Below are 19,616 nucleotides of genomic sequence, written 5' to 3'. Positions count from 1 at the left end.
CAGGTGTAAAAGCCTGATAAATCGTCGTCATCATACCAAGGCAGTGGCCATAAATCCAGTCTCCAGATTGGCTGCTTTTAAAACTAACTGCTAGTTTTAACTTTGAATAAACTATCCACTAATTAAGACTCGCAGTCCTCTGTTATGCCTGCAATCTCTAATGGAGGTTGAGGAATCCATTAAGGCCCCCCCCCCCCCTTTACAAATAAGTGAAGGGTTGTTTAGTAGGCTGCCAGTTCCATATGTTTTCTACTGTTTGATAGGCACCTCCAGCCCTTCATTCATAAAGGAATCAGTGTTGCTTGAAAAGCTGTAAATCTGTCACTTTTTTTTTTTTATGTCTTTTTAATGGACTCCATGCTCTAATTTCCCTGGCAGTAATGAATTAGCTGAAGGGTCCAGTTGGACGGCTGAACCCCCTTCTGAGAAGTGAGGAGTGTGATGGATGTGTGGTGCTCTGTGATGATGTGTCTGCTGGTGAAAGCTTGATCTCAGCTTGGCGAAGGCAGCTGCTGCCAGTCGTGTGTGTGTGTGTGTGGATGTGGATAACGGAAAGCGGGGGCAGATGGTGAAGAGCAAAGGCCGAGGGAAAATTTCCTTCATGGAGTTGCCTTGTTGAAATCTTAACGTCCTGATAGCGTCAATAAATTAAGTTGTTTGGAGAAAGGGAGAAAAAAACTGCGACAACTAACAATTATTTTTCATCGTCATCGCTTCATCTGACGATTGTTTACTGGTGAAACCATATTTAAGAAGCTGAAAAATCAGAGAGTAAAAAAAATAGTTTACTATTAATTTAATAATCAAACTTTTTTTATTGTGAAGATGTACTGTAAAGAGATTTCAGCATCCATCCATCTTCTACCGCTTTATCCTCTACATCAGGGTAGCGGGGGGCTACTGTGCCAATACCAGCTGACATAGGGCGAAAGGTGGGGTCACACCCTGGACAGGTCACCAGTCCATCACAGGACCAAACAACACATTTAGAGCGTCCAATTGACCTATTCCCCAAATATGCATGTCTTTGGACTGCGGGAGGAAACCGCAGAACCCGGAGAAAACCCACCCATTATTGTCTGCGGGGTTTCTTTTCTCGGGCAGAGAACTGTTTGGGGTCACAGTTGCTTGCTCAATTTCAGCCGTGACACACACTAGTCCCGATAGCCACCTCCAGGACCAGCCAGGTGTTAGACACCTCCACTGTACATGCCAGTATGAACCTGTCGCTTCATATGTATGATGCGGTCATTTATTGGTTGTTTGTGTTTTTGTCTTACAGTCGGTGTCAACATGTTCTACATCTGCATCATAATCTATCTGTACGGGGACCTGGCCATCTACGCCGCAGCTGTGCCGATCTCATTAATGGAAGTTGCCTGGTGAGACCAATATACTTATTTAATCACGTTCATTCCATCACTGTTTTGTGGCAAAATAAAATGATATGTGCAGTATGTTAATCATGGATTTATTGGTGTTCTCCTTGAAGAACATTTTGCTAATCCCAATTTTGGCAAGACAGTGTGTCTTCCTTCATTTCCTTTGCTCTCGTATTTTGGCCCAAATGTCACCTTCTGAACCCAAAATTTAGACAATAAAGCTTTGCTGATAGAGGCCTGTAGGCCTGCTGACCTCTTTTCTCGTGCGCTTGACGTCTTGAGTCTTGTTGACTTGCTTCCAGACACGTTTTTATTGCCAGTCTGTTGGCCGGAGTGGCCCAGAATACGGTTTTTGATATAGTTAGAGACTGTGCCCTTCAGAGCCCCGGACTACAGAAATAGCCATTTCCCCTTAAGTGTTGTTTTACTGAGATGATTTTAAGGAGGGTGACAGTTAAAGTTTCTGACAGGGAAGGTTTTCAATAGAATCGGACAGTTCCAAAACTTTCAACAATGAAAGAATGGATCATTATTTTTATGATCTTTCATGAAGTAGATCACTTTCTCGCCGTTAGGTTCTCTGACGTCAGAGTTTTGCATCATCTGGAGTAAGAAAATAACAATAATATGCGATTATTGCAGCAGAACACTGACCCGGGGAGGGGGACCCTTTTCAGCGTTGCACCAACCAAACCATGCTAAAGGCTTAGCCAAAGAAGTAACTTTGAAAGTAATAGCAGGTGTCGAGTGGCAAAAATGAGAAATGAAGATTGGACCTTGAAGGTTCCAGATGACAACAGGATGAGACAGATATATTATATACTAAAAAGAGGAGCTGTGTCTGTTGTTTGGAGCTTTTTTTTTGGGATTTAAATAGTTTGATGTGGACCAAACAATGGTTAACTGCAAATGTAGTTGTGCTGAAGGCAACATGAGTAATTTGCTTCACTGTACGTTCATGGTAAAGAATTTGTGACGCCGAACAGACACGGATGTAAATGTAAATTGAGAGCACCACTCACCACGCGTCTCTGTAACGTCACTTTCTGGTCGCCGTCGAGTCGGCAAAATCTCTTCTCCACAATGTGCTTCCCTTAATGAATTCACGATAACAAAATCACTGTGGCGATTTAAGCCGAATACCCACACGAAGTCTTTCTTCTCGTTCTTGAAATCATTCAGTCACCGCACCGCGTCCTGTCCACGCGGTCAGTAAGCAGATGCTCCTCCAGTGTGGTCCAACTCGTGTTCTCCTTCCAAAAAAAAAAATAAAATAAAATAAATAAATACGAGACATAACTGAGACTTCAAACGACGCCTTCTACGCCTGGAGGCACAGACTGCACAGACTTCTTTGTGGCGTGGACGGCACCACCTCGCCCTGTCACGCAGCAGTGATGGGGTCTGTGATTGCTTTTAAATCATCCCCTTCATGTTTTCACAACCTCTGCAGCACGCACCCGCGTCTCCTTGAGCGGATCAGATTCGGCCTTTGATAAAACTCCCATGTTTTACACGGTGATCTGCGATCAAAGTGCAGTGTGTGTGTGCTTCAATTTCGGATGGGGGTATCTCATTCTGTCTGTTAGTGTAATTCAATCTTGTCATAACGAAAAAGGAAACGACTGTGTCGCCAAAGTTCTGCTTACGTGTGGATGAGGTGCTAACCGTCTTTTGTCTTTGTGTTTGTGTTCCCGTGCAGTGGAAATCACTCGTGCAGCGCCGGAAGTGTGAAGTACAACGACACGGACACGTGCTGGGGCTCCGTGACAAGGAAAGACGCGTACCGGATCTTCCTGGTAAGTGCAGATTCCTCGTTCCAGCAGCCATTCACCTCTCTTTACCTCCCAGTTTCTCCTGTAGTATTCTGAACAGCCCGACATTGTGTAACTCCTCCTCCTTTCCAGTCACAGCAACTGGTCAAATTAAGGCCAAAATATCTGGACTGAAAATGCCCTCCATGTCCATTTTGCAGTTTGTAGGGATGGGACGATATATGATGTCAACATTTATGAAGTTCTTGAGAAAAGGTGGCCAACATTGGCCCGATTAATCGGCGCCACAGATTTATCGGTCTACCGCTAGTTCCAGCAGTTGTTGACCTGCTAATTTCGGCGGGACAGGCTTCCTCCTTAGGCCACAGGACGCCACGTTCATGTCCTTGAAGTCCGACGTGAGCCAAAAAAAAGTGCGATTTCGACTCGAGCTCTAATTTTGCACAGCGACAGTGACGGATGAGCCGATCCCTCCGCTGTATAATTCCCCCACCCTTCTCCCCCCCCCGTCCTTTTCAACGGAATGAACCGACCTCAAATAGTTTGCCAATAAATGAACTTTTCCCTCCTTCATCTCCTGTCGGATTATCTCCCCGGTGTACTGTGTGTAATCACGGTGAAATAATGCTGAGTTGTGTGCTCCGGGTCAGTTTGTTTACACTTTTACAGGCTAATCTTTCCCCAGTTTCGTGAGGGAAAATCGATTTTTAACGTTGAAGGGAAGACGGACACTAAAAAGGGCGAGACTGATTTGACCTTTATCTCCATGTGAATCTGAAACCTCTGTGTAAATGTTATTTGCGCTGATATTTAGAGATTCAGTTCTTATATAAATGTAAATATAAAAAAGAGGATTTAAATTGATCAATGTGTAATGTGAACTATGTCAAAATTTAAATGCTGATCAATTTGCTCGAGGGGTCGCATCCTTTTATGCTTTTGACCTGGTTGAACTTTACTGAAATAAATGGAGAATTACTGAGGTGTGATCAAACCTTGATTAGTTTCACTCCACTCTGTGTTTGTGTGTGTGTGTGTGTGTGTGTGTATTTGTGTGTGACGCTGCCCCAGATTTCTAAATAATCGACTCCCTTTCATCAGCTGAGCTCTACTCTGTGGAAAGAGCTGTGGAGACCTGGTCCAACCAGGTTGGAGGCTGCAAAAATTTTAGAGTTTATAAAATGTCGAGGGATTAAAGAGCAGCCTGATTATTGGTGTCACTCATAAGAGTTTTAATCCCCGTGTGTGTGGGGGTGATTGATGCCAACGTCAAGGGCAGAGAAAGAGAAGGTGCCGCAGATGAGTGACGCAGACCCAGGTTTTGGGAATCACCACAGCCATCAACGTAGTCATTTCATTACCAGTGAGTGTGTGGTTTTTTGTGTGTCTATAAAATGTCACGTAATAATGGAAAATACCCCAGTTTTGAAAACCCAAAGATTCTCAGTTAACAGTGAGATAAAGCGGCAAGAACGTAGCGCGTCCTTGAGCCCAATAAGCCAGAGCAAGTGAGAGAGCGTAACTTTTTTTTTTTTTGTACTTGATAAATTACATAATAAATCGTCACAATTGTTGCTGATAAATTCTCTTGACGACCATTTCGGCAGTAATCCATCTCGCCCCTTAAAAGCAGACAGTTTAACAGCCGGGGTCTTTAACGGAGCTCCGTCCTTGTTAGGTGTCGTCATCCCGTCTGTGTGAAAGTGGCGTTCTTAGATTCTACTCGTGCCTTTCTCCCCAATGCTTTTGGCAGTTTTCCCATCAGATGTTTGGCAGTTTTGTTCGTAGCAACCGAGGAAGATTTTCTGAGTCATGTTAGGTTTGAGGGCTGGGCGATATATCGATATTACATCTATAATCGTGATATGAGACGAGACACTGGTCTTAGATTTTGTATGTCGTCACATCGTGATAAACTACCTGTCGTGACTTTTCCCGGTTTTAAAGGCTGTTGGATTTAGTGCTGAAACAATTACTCGATTATTAATCGATTACTAAATTAATTGTCAACTATTTTGATAATCGATTTGAATATGTTATTATGTTATTATGTTATTTGACAAAAATAAAATGTGACAAAATTATGTTTAAAAAAAGAAGTCACTTCATAACACTTTTACTAACACAACACAACTCTGGCTGACATTAGATAAGATTCAGGGTGAACTCCGCACACATCACCAGCCTAACACAGGGTCAATATACAAGCCGTGTGTCAGAGTTCAGAGACATGCGTCTGTGTCATTGACTGCTTGGGCTGGGTATCTACCTCCCTCTTATGCCACATTGAGTTTTCCTCAAAGTCTAGAACAGAGCGACGTTGACACCTGAGTGCGTGTCACACTCTCGTTATTGTGGGCGGTGTCATTTTAGTTTTTTATAAAGACCTCAGTGCTGGATTCACACCGAGGCTGACTAATTACTTCATGGTAATAAGGCTTTGATCAGCCCAGTTGATATTTCATCAGGTCAGATCTTTTGACTTAATCAGTATTGACGTTACTCGGCAGCACTGTCAGCGGTGGACATGACAAGACGGCCGTTTTTCTCCGGGCTGGTGTCGTGAAAGCTCTTAAGAAGATCAATTGACCGTGATTTGCCCCGCCGCTGATTGATTCTCATGTTCGAGTGGACAGCTGTGGGCTTTTCCTCCAATAGCTACGATATTTGTTGGCTTAAAGGGTGCGAAAAGCGAAGATGACGGAGGCCGTTGCATAACGGAACCGTCAGTGTTGATCCTGGCTCTTTACACCACTCTGATTGAAAAGATTAAGGGGGCCGTGCTGCAACAGTGGAGCCTTTCTGGTTTTCTTTTTTTTTTTGTTCAGCTCCAGCAGAGAGTCCCGAGACCTCAATTAAACTTCTCTGTCCTTGATTGTCCCCTGCTAAGTTTTCTTTGCAAATTTCACTGCAGGGGCTTTGTCACAGTGGTTAACCAAGCAGTGGTCGGTACACTCTACCCTGCTGGCCTGCGAGGACAATTTAAACGGCTGATTTATTGTCCTAATTGGATGTGGAAAGTGATGTAAAATCAATGAGACCGAGGTGGATGACGTTTGCACCGCAGCATCATCGGCTTTTCATCTTTAATGAAGATGCTTCCTCTCATGTGTTCCAGGTTTTTTTGAATGTGGTTCTAAGAAGTACACATTCTCATTAGGGCTGCAACTATTAAGTTATTAAGTTATTATTATTTTCTCGATTAATCGAGTATTTTGTCCATAAAATGTAGAAAAATGTTGAAAAGAAACCAGGAAATATTCATATTTAAGAAGCTGAAAAATCTTGAGAGCTTGTATTCCTTTTTATAAAGACCCCCTCTATACCCGATTAATCCATTGTCAAAATAGTTGGCGATTAATTTAGTCATCGATTAACACTCATTACATTAATCGTTGCAGCCCTAATTGTCATGCACTTGTTGTTCTCTATATTGTGAATAAATCCTGCAGATATCGCCGTCTTTCGCTATGTAATTGTCTCGCAATATATCGATTATCACAGAGTTGTTGTATCAAGACATTATTGGTATCGCGGGCCGTGTATCGTGTATCGTAAACCCTGAGGTGTCCTGTAATTCTCACCCCTAAGCATGATCAACAGATCTTTTCTTTGTCTATTTTTTTGCTGGGAACTGCGGGGGAAAACGGCCAAGACGCCAACAAAATCTAAATTAGACCAGCACTGGACTCACGTTACTGACCCGAGTACATCCACTAAAGAGCAGGACTGGCCTCATTTACCATCCAATTGGTATATATTGTAGATATGGAGCAGTGAATTTACCAGTCAGGGTCTGAGCTGTGGGGAGATAACGTTGTTTGTGGTATAATGGCAATTATAACAGCAGGAAGTCATATCAGAGCAGCGCATCGGTGCTCCTGGGGGGGTTCCTGGGGGGTGAAGGAGCAGTCATTACTATTTGTTTAGGGATCTTTGATTGATTGATTGATTTTTTTAATTGAGCTGTTCAGGTCATTTTGTTTCCTCCTGATAAACTGAATGATTCATTAGTTGTTTATATTCGATCAGATGAAATGTACACAAATAAAATGGCTTTTTATTCCCATCTTATCAGATGTTTTTTCACGTTTCAAGGGCATTTGCGGTCAATGTCTCACCGTTCATCTCAGCAAGTGCAAAAAAACGTCAAACAAGTCATTATTTACACTCTGTTTTCTCCAGTCTGACAGGAAGTCAGTTATTCTCAAAGACTGGGTCGGGACCCGAAGAGATATTTATTGGGGTCTCCAAACAGATATTTAAGATTTGTGTGGATATGTTTTAAATAAAGTGCATTAAATGAAGTTGTACCAATTCAAAATGGCATTAGGTGTTAGAGATATGGCTGTAAATGAGTCACGACATCAAGCACAAATTTGATCTTGTCACTATAGATTTGGGTCATGATAGTTTGCCATCTTTACATGGAAAGTTTTGTAACAATCAATATTCCATCTTTCAGGTGTGGTTGTGAGTTACTGACTCACAGTCTGCACTGACTGCCCTGAACCTAAAACCATAGCAGACCTGTAGCTTACTTGTACCTGTGAGCTCAAAATGCTGAATTTTTCTATGGACTTTGGTGCGGGAGGAGAGTAACCACCTTTGAAACAACAACCCAAAGGGGCCTGAAAAGCATGTTGCACCTGCTTTGAAAACACACATTCACAGCAGTCACTGATCAGAATAAACTGTGATCAGTGTTCACCTGCTGCAGACTTTTACGACTTTACTCAAGCTCCCGTTTCCAAGATGTTTTCGCTAATTAAAAGCCATAACACGCTGTTCTGCCCCCTCACAATGAGACTGTTACACACCTACGACAGTGAATATAACGAATGATGGCACGCGGGGAAGATTTATGACAGGCTTGGGACATATCTGCGGAGAAAATGAGAAATTATAATTTATCGATGGCTATTACCTCCCATCATTGACCCAAGTATTGTAAAAAGGGAGACCGAGAGGGTGGAGGACGAGGAAGAACAGGAGGAGGAACCTTTGCTCCCAATTTAAAGGGAGGATAGACCTTGTGTTAAAAACATTAAAAGAACCAGTTTGTGAACCAGTAAAACATCAAGACGTGTCTGAAGGGAAGGAAATGATGAGGGCTCAGTGGGTCAGTGGACAGCACTGGTGCCGCCGCTCTGTAACTACCTCCCCCTTCTCTGTTGTCAGAACTGTGGCACAAACATGCATTTGTAAATGTAATGAGCTCGAGGTTACACTTAGTGTCAGCGCGGATGGCTGTTGTTGCGCTGTCTGCATTTTAAACATGGCCCTGAACTACTGTACAGTTCGCGGAAATCACATTAATTTGCCCTTCGTAAGGGAGGCTGTTACAAATGTCTGCACACGCCTCACTGTGTGTACACTCCTCTCATCTTTGGTGGGGGGAAAGGGACCTTGTTGAATCAGCGGAAGGGGTCAACTGAAGTACATTTACTTTATCTCACACTCGCAGTGCACACAAACAAAATGTGTGTCTTAAGACTTATGAATTATTAAAAAAAAAAATAGAGGTCCGGGCTGGTGAAGAGAAAGTGAGCGCTTTTGTGTAAATAAACATCTCATATCTGAAGCAGCTGAACTTTTATTTACATTCAACCTTAAGTCTTCGGGATCTCTGTAGAGCTGCAGTGCGTAATTTTTTGTTGTTGAACAGAAACGATGGAACGTGATTTATATGCGGCGTCCTTCATCTGAAGACTATCAGACCTGACTGAGGAAGTGTTTGTGTGCAAACACCAGCTGCACGGGGTGGTTGGTTGGTAAGAAATCTTAACAGACATCTTAACATCTGTTTATGTGTAAATGTTTTAAAACCAGATAATTGTTGAGTCTCCTCTCCTGGCTACAAGGAATTGAGTCTAATTGTGAGATAAAGTGACCACACATAATTCTTTAGAAATTCTAGACTTCGATAGCTAACAAAGACGTTTATGAAGTGAGTGGTTTGTTTCGTGGCTAAAATATGTTTTCCTTGTGTCCCAGGGTTCCAATGGGTCCTTGAAATCCTTGAAAGTTTGTAGAAGAATTGTCCATAAAGTGGTGGAATTTTGTGCAAGAAAGAAGTTAAGTTGATATTTAGGTAAATGTCTCCCTAGTTTGTTATGACACCACCTACTGTTACATGCCCTGCCAATGCAGGGCATTGGCCTACGCCGGTCATAATTACTAGCGGTGTTGTGGACACTGTTCACTGTCTCTCTCCACCATTGACGTGAGATTCCATGCAAATGACGAAATTATGCCTGGGAAATGAAAATTCCAAGATCTCCGTCTCACCAATGAAAATGACAAAGACTGACTTTGACCAAGATCCCAAGGACAATCACTTGTCCAGATGCAGAGCGTGCTGCAAATCAATAAAAGTAGACACAAAGGGCGAAGCAGTTTGCCCTTCCATCTTAAGCTGTGAAAGCACACTGAGGTCCTTTTATTTGGAGGTGAACTGGTCCTGGAAATTCCTTGAAAAGTCCTTGAATTCCATGTCAACCAAGGCGTGGGAGCCCTGTGGCAGCCATGTTCTCCGAAGAACAGTGAGCCTCCATATCTCCTGCTGGTTCTCAGTCGACTTGGCCCACACAGCACAGCACAATGGCCACATTTAGAAAATGGTTTAAAAATGCGGAAAAAGTTTGATGGGAAATCATTTATTGAATGTCTTAGAATAATTAGATGATGTACAGCTCCACCTCTGTGCTGATGGCATTTTGCAGCCCATTCCGCCATTGAGGAGTTACAAGCAAGAGCAGTCAAAGGCCGGACATTGGTGTCTGCTTTGTGAATTTAAGTGCAGCATAAATGCTTCATGTTCAGTTTTAGTTTTTATGAAAGACCTTTGCTTCGTTTTCCATTCCGAGTGTGTTGGTCCTGGATATGTGTGACCCAGCTAATGGAAGGTGAGAACTCTGTCTGGAACAAGTCTTAGTTGTTATTAAAATCATGGAAGTGGAACAATCCTAATCACCGCAGATGACCAACGTGTGATTAACTTTTTACACGCGACTCCTGCTACAAACAGTGCAGCCAGTTCATTAATCACGGTTGCATAATATCAGACTAGTCTTTGGTTGACAGTGACGAGGCCTTGTGATTTAGTGGTACTGCAGTGGACTAACGGCGTCTCTCTGCTCCATATTTTTTCCATCAGCTTGGTTCCCTGGTCTAAAGCTGAATGTCAAGTAGTTAATCTTGCCACACTCTTAGTGGCTGATATTATCCAAAGTCCTTAAATGGCAAACATTTCTGGAAAGGTGGCCTGAATCAGAACTGAATCAGTTACTGATTCTTATTTATGGATATTTTTTTATCCATATTTATGGGTCTTTTTGTCTATAAATATGGGTAAACACTTTTTGATATTTATAAATATTTGTAAAGGTGCATGTCAGAGGAAGACAAATGTGATTGTGGCCGTGCGTATGTGCATGATTTTTGGTGGCAATGCTGACGGGAAACGCGTGCACACACAAAGCAGCATCCCACGATTAATGCATGTATATGGACGTAGAAGACCTTTAATGTATCATAAATGTATGGGCTGCAGCTACAGATTAACGTCTCCTCATTCAGAGATTCCAAAGTTCCTTTGGTTTGCTCTGATGAGACTGGCAAATTACAATTATTACATATTGATTTATTGTCTGCTATCTGGGTAGTTGGGTAATCTGTCAAATATTTTCTTGATTCATTGAGTAATCGTTTGGTTAATAGAATGTCGGAAAATGTTGACCAAATCTCAAACTATAGATGTTTTCAAATGCCCACAGGTTGTTAAAATACTCCGACTTAGTGTTGGCGGCTCTTTGTCCTGAGCTCATCAGATTGTTGTGGGCAGATACTCTTTTGTAAGCGACAGACGCCCCAAAGGAAATCTCTCCACCTGTGAAAGGCTCTGCCCATATTGACACGCATTTTATCGGCGTTTATCTTAGGGATGGGCCATTTCAAGCAAAAATGCTATTCAAATATTTAACCCGCACACATATCTCAAACACAAACACTGACTCTTTCTGATCCGGCTATTTTTTTCTCTTTCACTTCACCGCTGTCTTCCTGTGGGAGGAAAAAACCCTGACCCACGGCATTGCCATTCCAAACTGCACCATACCATGATGGGAATGCTGCTTGTTACTGCTGCCACCTTGTGGTAATAGATGCACCACAAATGAGGTTGTAATTAAAGTAAAAATAAATGTTATTTTTTTTATCAATCAAATCACTGATGCTAGCCTTCAAAGTGCTTCATGGGTCTGCTCCCGCCTACTTAAATGCTCTCCTAAAGGCTGATGTTACCCCTCGACTGCTCCGTTCATCACAGGATTGTCGTCTGGCGGTGCCAACACCCCGCACAAGACGATCCAGACTACGGCTGGTGATATGGCTGATATACTTCATATCGATCGATATCGATAATTATTGTACATTTTTCATGGCCTACTAAAAAGGAAGAATAATATATTTTAACTTTAACACTTTTATTCACTTTTATTCTTATTTGAATCACTACAGTTATTAATCAGACCACACAGAAAAAAATAGTATTGTCAAGCACGTTCATGAGATTTTTAAGACCAGACTTCTCTACTATGCTGACTGGAAGCATGTCCTGGGCTCTGTGATCAGTCACTGCCTCAGTCACATGGCACTGTTGCAGAGTATCTCGACAGGGCGGTCTCTGTATCGCCACATGTAGCAGCAGATGAGGTCGATTGTCGTGCCGTACAGCGCATGGAATCCAGCGGGTGTGAAGATGGTAGAATAAGTTTGTTGATAATAAGTAATAAGCTCTGGGTGGGTACGGTCGTCTGGTGTAATTTGTAGGCGACATTGATGTGACTGTGGTCGGACTTTAAGTAACCAAAAAAACTGTGTCCTTTTTTAATTATTTATTTATTTTTTATTTTTTTACTAACGATCTCCACGCTTTCAGTGCTCATTCTCGCCTCTGCTTTCTTTGTTGTTGTGAGTGACACTCAGGGAAGAGGATGACGCAACCAAGCTTGACTGGAAACCCAGCTCTTCCAAGAGCATCTTCTATCTGAGCACTTACCTTTTCCCCCTCCCCTGCACTCTTTCGTCTCCTTCTGCACTTGAATCCACCTCGGCACTCTCACCTTCTGTCAGTCCACTGTTTCTATCTAGTAGAGTTCTTTCCAAGACTACTTTTACGTAGCTTATTCCTCTTTTGTAAGTCGCTTTGGATAAAAGCATCTGCTGAATGCTTGAATGTAAATGTATCTACTAATATAGGGGTCTCAAACTTAAATGACCTGTGGGCCACTGACTGTCTCGTCTGGTCAGTCGGGGTCCAGTCAAGTAAAAAAAAAAAGCCCAGCGGTGGACGATATGAGCTCAAAATTACATATCAATATGCCGCAGCTTTCCTGTCTTTTGCTTCTTCTGTCTTTTATCCATTATTCTTTACAGCACTTTGGTCCACTTTGTTTGTTTTAAAGTGCTTTACAAATAAAGTTGGATTGGATAATTTCATAATATAAGTGCTTGTTTTAATACGGAACAATATTCACAATAAAAAAAAAAATATTTGTGATGCAAAATGAATCTATTAATTAAAAAAAAAAACATACAGAAAGGAATTTTTACAACTTGATATTGTTTGGAGGGCCACATAAAATCGATTGGAGGGCCACATGTGGCCCCCAGGCCACGACTTTGAGACCACTGTTCTGAATATAATAGTCACATTAACTAACTGACATAATAGACTTTTTAACCATCGAATAGATAAATAAATAAATCCACATTTATGGCCTCCCTTGTTTATTGTCCAACATTGTGATGCTACAAATGTATCTGCAAGGCTGTAAACCAAGGTGAAGTCTCTCACAGCATGCCAGAATACCAGAAGATTTTTTATGGAATTATAGATCAATAACTTGCAATAGATCCCATCCACTACCTAACTAACTACTCTATATGCAATATATTAAGTTGAAAAGTTGGAATCAGACTCAATCAGAAAACTTTGAATTTGACTCTGACTGCAGTTAATGAATAATGGACTTTGGTTGTCTTTATAATTCATTGATCAATCATGGCGGCTCTGTGCCCTTTGCCACCGTTTGTGTTAATAATTATTATTAATGACGTTGTCACGTCGCAGATATAAACACCTGAAGGCAGCACGGTGACATTCCCCGTGAAACGTAAACCGCGCGCGGTTAATTTCTTCCCCATGCGGGGAACATTAAGCATCTGGGGGAATCGTATATCTTAATTGGTTTTCATTAATTGGTTCTCGAAACATGTCAAACACTTAACGGATTCCAGTCTTTCGTTATTTATTTATGTTAATTATCGCGCACGTGATGGAGATGTTTGCGGGTGATTAATGGCGCCGTTCGGTGGACGCTCCCTCACCACGACAGATGTATAGTTCCAATATGGTTTTAAGTGTTGCCTTCGAGGCACACCGACTCGCCCCCACCCCCCTCTGTGTCACCTGTTTCCACTCTTGTCACCCACCCTCCACGATCATGTGGCGAACATCTTTGTCTTACTTCCCCTCCCCGCCACGTGTGTGTTCAGTGAATCAGTTGACTTGTTATTGCCATCATAAGGGTTTGTGCGTGTCTCCTGGGCTTTTGATGGCCTATTTTTTTTTTTTTTTTTTTTTTTTTCACGCCATTTCTGTTCCATACCGCCATGGTCACGTTACCCCTCAAGTCTTTTATCATACATGTCAGCAGGGAATTGCCCCCTTGATATCGGCCACTGCATTAAGCCCCTGTGTGTGCAATGTAGCTGTGTTACAAGTGTTGCTTGTCACGACATCACGCAGTCACACCACGTTTTTGCTTTGTTTTGCCTCATTAAGATGAAATATTGTTTGGGAATCTGAATAATCTGTCTTTGTGTGAGGCAGTGATTCCTGTTTTTGTCGTCAGTACACACACACACACTGTAAAAATAGTTTGGTTAGGTCTTTGGTCACCAGACACGATTTATTTGTGAGATAATATATATATTTTTTAAATCTGTATTCATGTTTGAACAATATTGTTGCTGTTTTTTCCATGGCAAGTTTGATTTATTATTATTTTTTACTTTAAAAAAATAAATAAATAAATAAATCCACACAAATCCCTGCCCAGTTTTGCATTTCAGCCCTCCATCACAGCTATATAACATTCTAAGACTGAAAGTGTTAGTGAAAATGTTAATTTATTTGTAGCCAAGTGTCCTCATTATCAGGCAGGGAAAGGATACACCTGAGGAAGAAAGAGGAACAACACCGTGAGATTATAGTTTGCATCTCATCAGCACTGGAAGTTGATCATTAATTCTGTAATTAGAAATTTAAAAAAATAGAGAAGGAATAGTGACATGCAGTTTGAGCATGTTCTTTTTGGATTAAAATTTAACATCGGACACAAATGTTCAGGGATCTTGGGACTGTGTGGGATTGAGTATTATAATCCTCCTTTCTCTGTTTGATTGTCAGGGAGATTATGAATGTCGAGGCTGGGACCACTGCATGGAACCACCTGATTTCATGATCCTGTGATCTCTGCTAACCCTTTAGCTGTTCATCCTCTTTGTGACAACACTAGGGCCGAAACAGTTGCATCACTAATTAATTAAACTTCATGGATTTGCTCCATATGACAAAGAAATGATTTGGTTTGTGGACAAAACATGACAAATTTGAGAACATCATGGATTTTCGAGGTTTGGGAAACGAACATCGACATTGTTCATTGACTGACATTTTATGGACCAAACAATCTAATCTTAAGTGCTTTCATAAAACCAAATCCCTTTTATGGCCCGCTTCAGATTTTGAAAAACCTGCTATAGTGATGTTCAAGTGCTGTCATACCGAAAAGAACAGAAGAAATATGTTGTGTAATTATTTAATTGGTCGGATGGTCGGGGGTTGACTTGTGTGGCCAAATTGTGATGGATGATGTGCAAACCCATCGCGAGGCTCAGGAGAAACGCACACACACACGTGTGGTGATTAATGACACCAGTGGATTGGTCGCCTCTCATCCGCACAAATTCAAAAACATTGGTCTTCATAGACTTTGAAGTTGATTGACAGCTAAAGCCGTGGTTGCCAGTTGGTGGCACATTTTCACCATAATTGAGATCATTCACCCTATCTAAGCCCCATTAATCTCCCAAATGATATATATATATATATATATATATATATATATATATATATATTTAAAGCGCTCCAGTGTCACCGAGACCGTTAAAGAAGTTCTTCAAACGTGATATTATTTTATTACTTTCTTTTTAACCCTCTCAGGTTTCATATTATGGCTAATTCAGAGCAAGAATGTACGTGTTCTCTTGTGCGCCACACGAACCACAACATAAATAAATTACATCTACAAGCAATGACAATAATGAGAAGGACGGTAAAACTTGGAGTTAAATTGCATGCAATTAAATTCATATCTGTCTTTAAACATAGCGTTACTCGTCCACTCGTCACCTGGGCAACTTGGAGCTGCATGATACAGGAACAGCAGCAGATGTGTTGTCTTTGGCACATGAGGTATTTGTTTAGGGAGTGCTTGAAGCAGCCAGTGTAGTGACTGTGATTAAAATACAAACGTTTAGGTTTATTTAGCAGTAGAATCCACTTCTGAAACTTCCAATAGGCACTTCTTGGGGTTTTCACCGATCGCTGTTTCATGTCTAAAATACGTCACTACACAGACATGAAAACCAAAACACAGCTTTAGAGAGAGACACACAGAGCTGTGTGTGTCAGGTTTGATCAGCTTTATGAGAACTAATTTGACAGCTTTAACTATTAAGGACAGTTTTGCATTACACTTGACACCCAACTCTTTGTACCAGTCCACAATGTAAAAACAAAACAATGCCATTCCATTAGATCCCTTTTGACTATCTCAAGGATGTATAGCCTCTAACATCACCTTTTTAAAAACAGTGTTCTTGAAGAATTGATCAGGTGCACTTAGTATAATTCTAATAACAAAAAAACGGACTCATATGGTTGATACCTTATAGGTCCAGTGTGTGACATTTAGGTGTACTTCATGCAAGCACCTTGCTTTACGGATGTTTCCAGGTGCGACTAGGAAAGTGAGCGGTTAGTTGGAGGGATACAATCTGCAGTTCCACCATTTGAACTTACAACGTGTTCTGTGAATAAATGACAGCAGGGAGCCTCTAAACCGAGCTAACAGGGCTGATCTCATTGTTTGTATCCATCATCTGGCCTTGGTCACCTTGGCAGTTTCTCATCTCACCTCAGACTCATGGTTTATTGCCTTTCATTGAGGTGTGTGATTACAACCAGCAAGGTGTTGTCTCATAAAGCTGAGGGGACAAAAAAAAATGGCAGATTCTTCTAAGAACGTCTTTGTTGCCAAACGTGAAATGGTCATAGTTGATGAGTAGTGCTGCCCCTGGAGGAGCAAAGCCCATCATCCTTCCAGAGCAGGAGGCAGTGGGAGAGAAGCCTCTACCCAGATATAATTCACGCCACTTTTCACTTGACTGAATTTCTGTTTTGTTTATTGAGACATTTATTAAACCGAGCATGAAACGTAAGCAGTTTCTGTGCAGACAGAAATGCAGAGGAAAATATGTATGTCGGCCTTGCAAGCAAGAGTGAGATGAGATTTCTTAGTGCAGCCCAGACCCAGTATTAAATGAATAAATGCATTGGAACCAAGCGTTAATCTGTCTCCGTTATGAATTTCCAGTCATATTCATTTCTTTATCTGCTGTCATGTGGCTCTTTTATGTGTTTAGGTGACACTGTTGCATGTTTCCTGCTGAAAGAACCTGGAACCGAGGTTATTCTGTGTGATATTAATCTAATTATTGCTCCCTCACTTGTTCTTTACGACATTATATCTTCCAGACTTGGATATCGCAATATGGTAAATGATACACTGGCGCCAAATATTTAGGGCCCGAGACACAAATTTGTGCGAGGAACCTCTGGTTGTCCTTCAGATTATTATTATATTTGTGGCTTTGCGGTCATTTTTGAGGGGGTTAACGTGCATAAAAACTCTTGAAACTTTGCATGGAGGTCAGGTCTGGCGAAAATGCAATATTGCCATAGTTCCCGGACCCGTGCGTTGTTTAAGGGCTCTAAAGCGCCCCTTTGGTGGAAACAGAGGCGAAATTGAGTTCCACCGAATTTCCCGAAACTTGGTGGGAAGACGTTTATAGACAGGGGTGCACATAACTGGTACGCAGGTACGCATGCGCGAAAAAAATCAGGAATGCGTAATGACGTGTGTATAACTATGCACCCTTGCGTACTTTACCGATCCTCATCTGACCTTACACATTGCATGTTGGTTGTCAACTACTGTCAGAAATGTCCAAAAAGCAACAGACATTAAGCAGCTTCTTTGGCGTTTCGCCACCTACAAAGAAACGTCAACTTGAGCCAGAGCCGAATAAAAGACTTTTTTCAGAAAAGTGGCTCCAGGATGTGCAGTGGCTTGAAACGAACGATGAGCGCACTGAAATGTGGTGCAAGATTTGCCGCTCAAATCCACAGCTAGCAGACAAAACAGGTGCGTTTTATAAAGGCTCAAAGAATTTCAACCATCCTTTATTTGACAAACATGAAAAGAGCAAGGAGCACACAAATGTGGCGCAAGCCATTGCTAATAAACACGCTAGCCGAGAAGAAATATCCAGTCGCCCACTTGCCAGATGGCGAGACAGGTCAAATGAAGAACAGCGACAAGCTCTGTTTAATATTTTTCTCCTCGCCTTCCATAAAGCTAAACACGCACGTCCCATGTCTTCCTATTCTGAGGATGTTCCTTTACTGAAGCGGCTTGGAGTAAACGTCGGAGGTGCATATCATTCACGTGAAGGGGGGACACGAATCATGCAGAGCATCGCTCACTCCATCAGCAGGGAGTTACGTGCCAAGTTGCAGTCTGCTGATTTTTGGGGGCTGCTTTTTGATGGATCTGAGGACATCACAAAAACTGAGCAGGAAATCGTTTACATTGTGTCTGTGTCCAGCAGCGGAGAATTTACCTCGGACTTTATTGGACTGATTGAATTGGGTGCTGACCGAACCGCGCAGGCCATAACAGACGCACTTGTGAGACTTTTCCAGGACACAGGCTTGGATGACTGGACAACAAAGTTGGTCGCTGTGTGCACAGATGGGGCTGCTGTCAACGTCGGTATCTACAACGGCGTTGTGCCAAAACTCCGGCGACTTGCTGCAGTTGGAGATTCCCTTGTGCACATTCTGTGCACCGCACACACACTGGAGAATTGCGCAAAAGCAGCTGATCGCAACGTTCCTTACTGTGAGTCATTTAATAGCTCTGTGGTCAAGCTGCTGCAGTTTTATTTACAAAAAGGTGGAGCAAAAAAAACTGCTGCACTGAAGAAGCTGTGTGAAGAAAATGGGATCTCCTTTGTGAAACTGGGTAAGTTTCATAATATCAGATGGTCTGCATGGAGGCATGAAACACTGTTAAAAATATCAAGACTATTGCCAGCCATTAAAATGCAACTGGCTATGAGTGATAACAGGGACTTGCAGCATATCTGCACAGAGCGTTTTCAGTGCTTTCTGTCAAACATGCTTGATATTGGCAACATTTTGAAGACCACATCCATTAGGTTTCAGAAGGAAAAGCTGACCATTGGAGAATGTAAGGATGAACTCATGGTGGCCATTGGACAGTTCACACTTCTGCTTGATGGTGAAGGCCACAGGGCACACACTGTTTGTAATGCTGATGCTGACAGAGACAAGACAAACTTACTCAGGGGGTTAATTGAAGAGTTTGAAATCAGATATGACTCCCTCAAGTCATGTAATCATTTCTTAGTTTTTGATCCTTCAACATGGCCTCAGGAAATGCAAGACCTCCACAGTTTTGGAAACACAACAGTTTGCAGCATTCTCAAGAAATATGAGGCCACCTTGCAACTTGACAAAGACACCACTGTGACAGAATGGATGCGCTTAAAGCAGGCAGGAAAACGCCTGGGAGCCTCTTCTGTGTATGATTTGGTCCAAATAATAAATACAAGTAACCCAGATGCTTACTCCAACATCAACAAGGTGGTTAAGCTGTCTCTTACACTGCCTTTAAGCAGTGCAGCTTGTGAGAGGGGATTCTCACATCTCAACATAATAAAAACCAAGTACAGATCACGTCTGTCACATGCTCGTCTCTCAGCCCTGATGCACATTCACCTGTCAAAGCAGACCACAGAGACATTCGACCCAAAGCAAGCTGTTGACCTGTGGATGGAGACAGCTAATCGGAGGCTCAACCAAGGACAGGGAGGTGCATCTGCAGCGTCTTCATCATGTACCATGCAGGAAGCTGAAGCAGAGGACAGTGGGGGCGACACTGAAGAGGACAGTGCTGGCGACACTGAGGAGGACAGTGAGGGAGACTGCACTTATTAAGACCACGCTACATATGGGGTG

At 42.1% G+C, this 19,616-nt stretch overlaps 1 protein-coding gene across 1 annotated transcript in view; it reads left to right on the top strand.

Moving 5' to 3' along the window:
- Positions 1-19,616, top strand: part of tmem104 (transmembrane protein 104) — a 46,070-nt gene that overhangs the window by 10,026 nt on the left and 16,428 nt on the right. Inside the window, exons 7-8 of the mRNA XM_058653967.1 lie at positions 1,283-1,382; positions 3,085-3,181. Of these exons, the coding sequence (XP_058509950.1) occupies positions 1,283-1,382; positions 3,085-3,181 (197 nt within the window). The remainder of the gene's footprint in view (positions 1-1,282; positions 1,383-3,084; positions 3,182-19,616) is intronic.

Source organism: Solea solea, chromosome 16, assembly GCF_958295425.1.
Source record: "Solea solea chromosome 16, fSolSol10.1, whole genome shotgun sequence".
Classification (NCBI taxonomy): domain Eukaryota; kingdom Metazoa; phylum Chordata; class Actinopteri; order Pleuronectiformes; family Soleidae; genus Solea; species Solea solea.
Note: the sequence above shows the minus strand (reverse complement) of the source record. Positions and strands in the feature narration are given on the sequence as shown.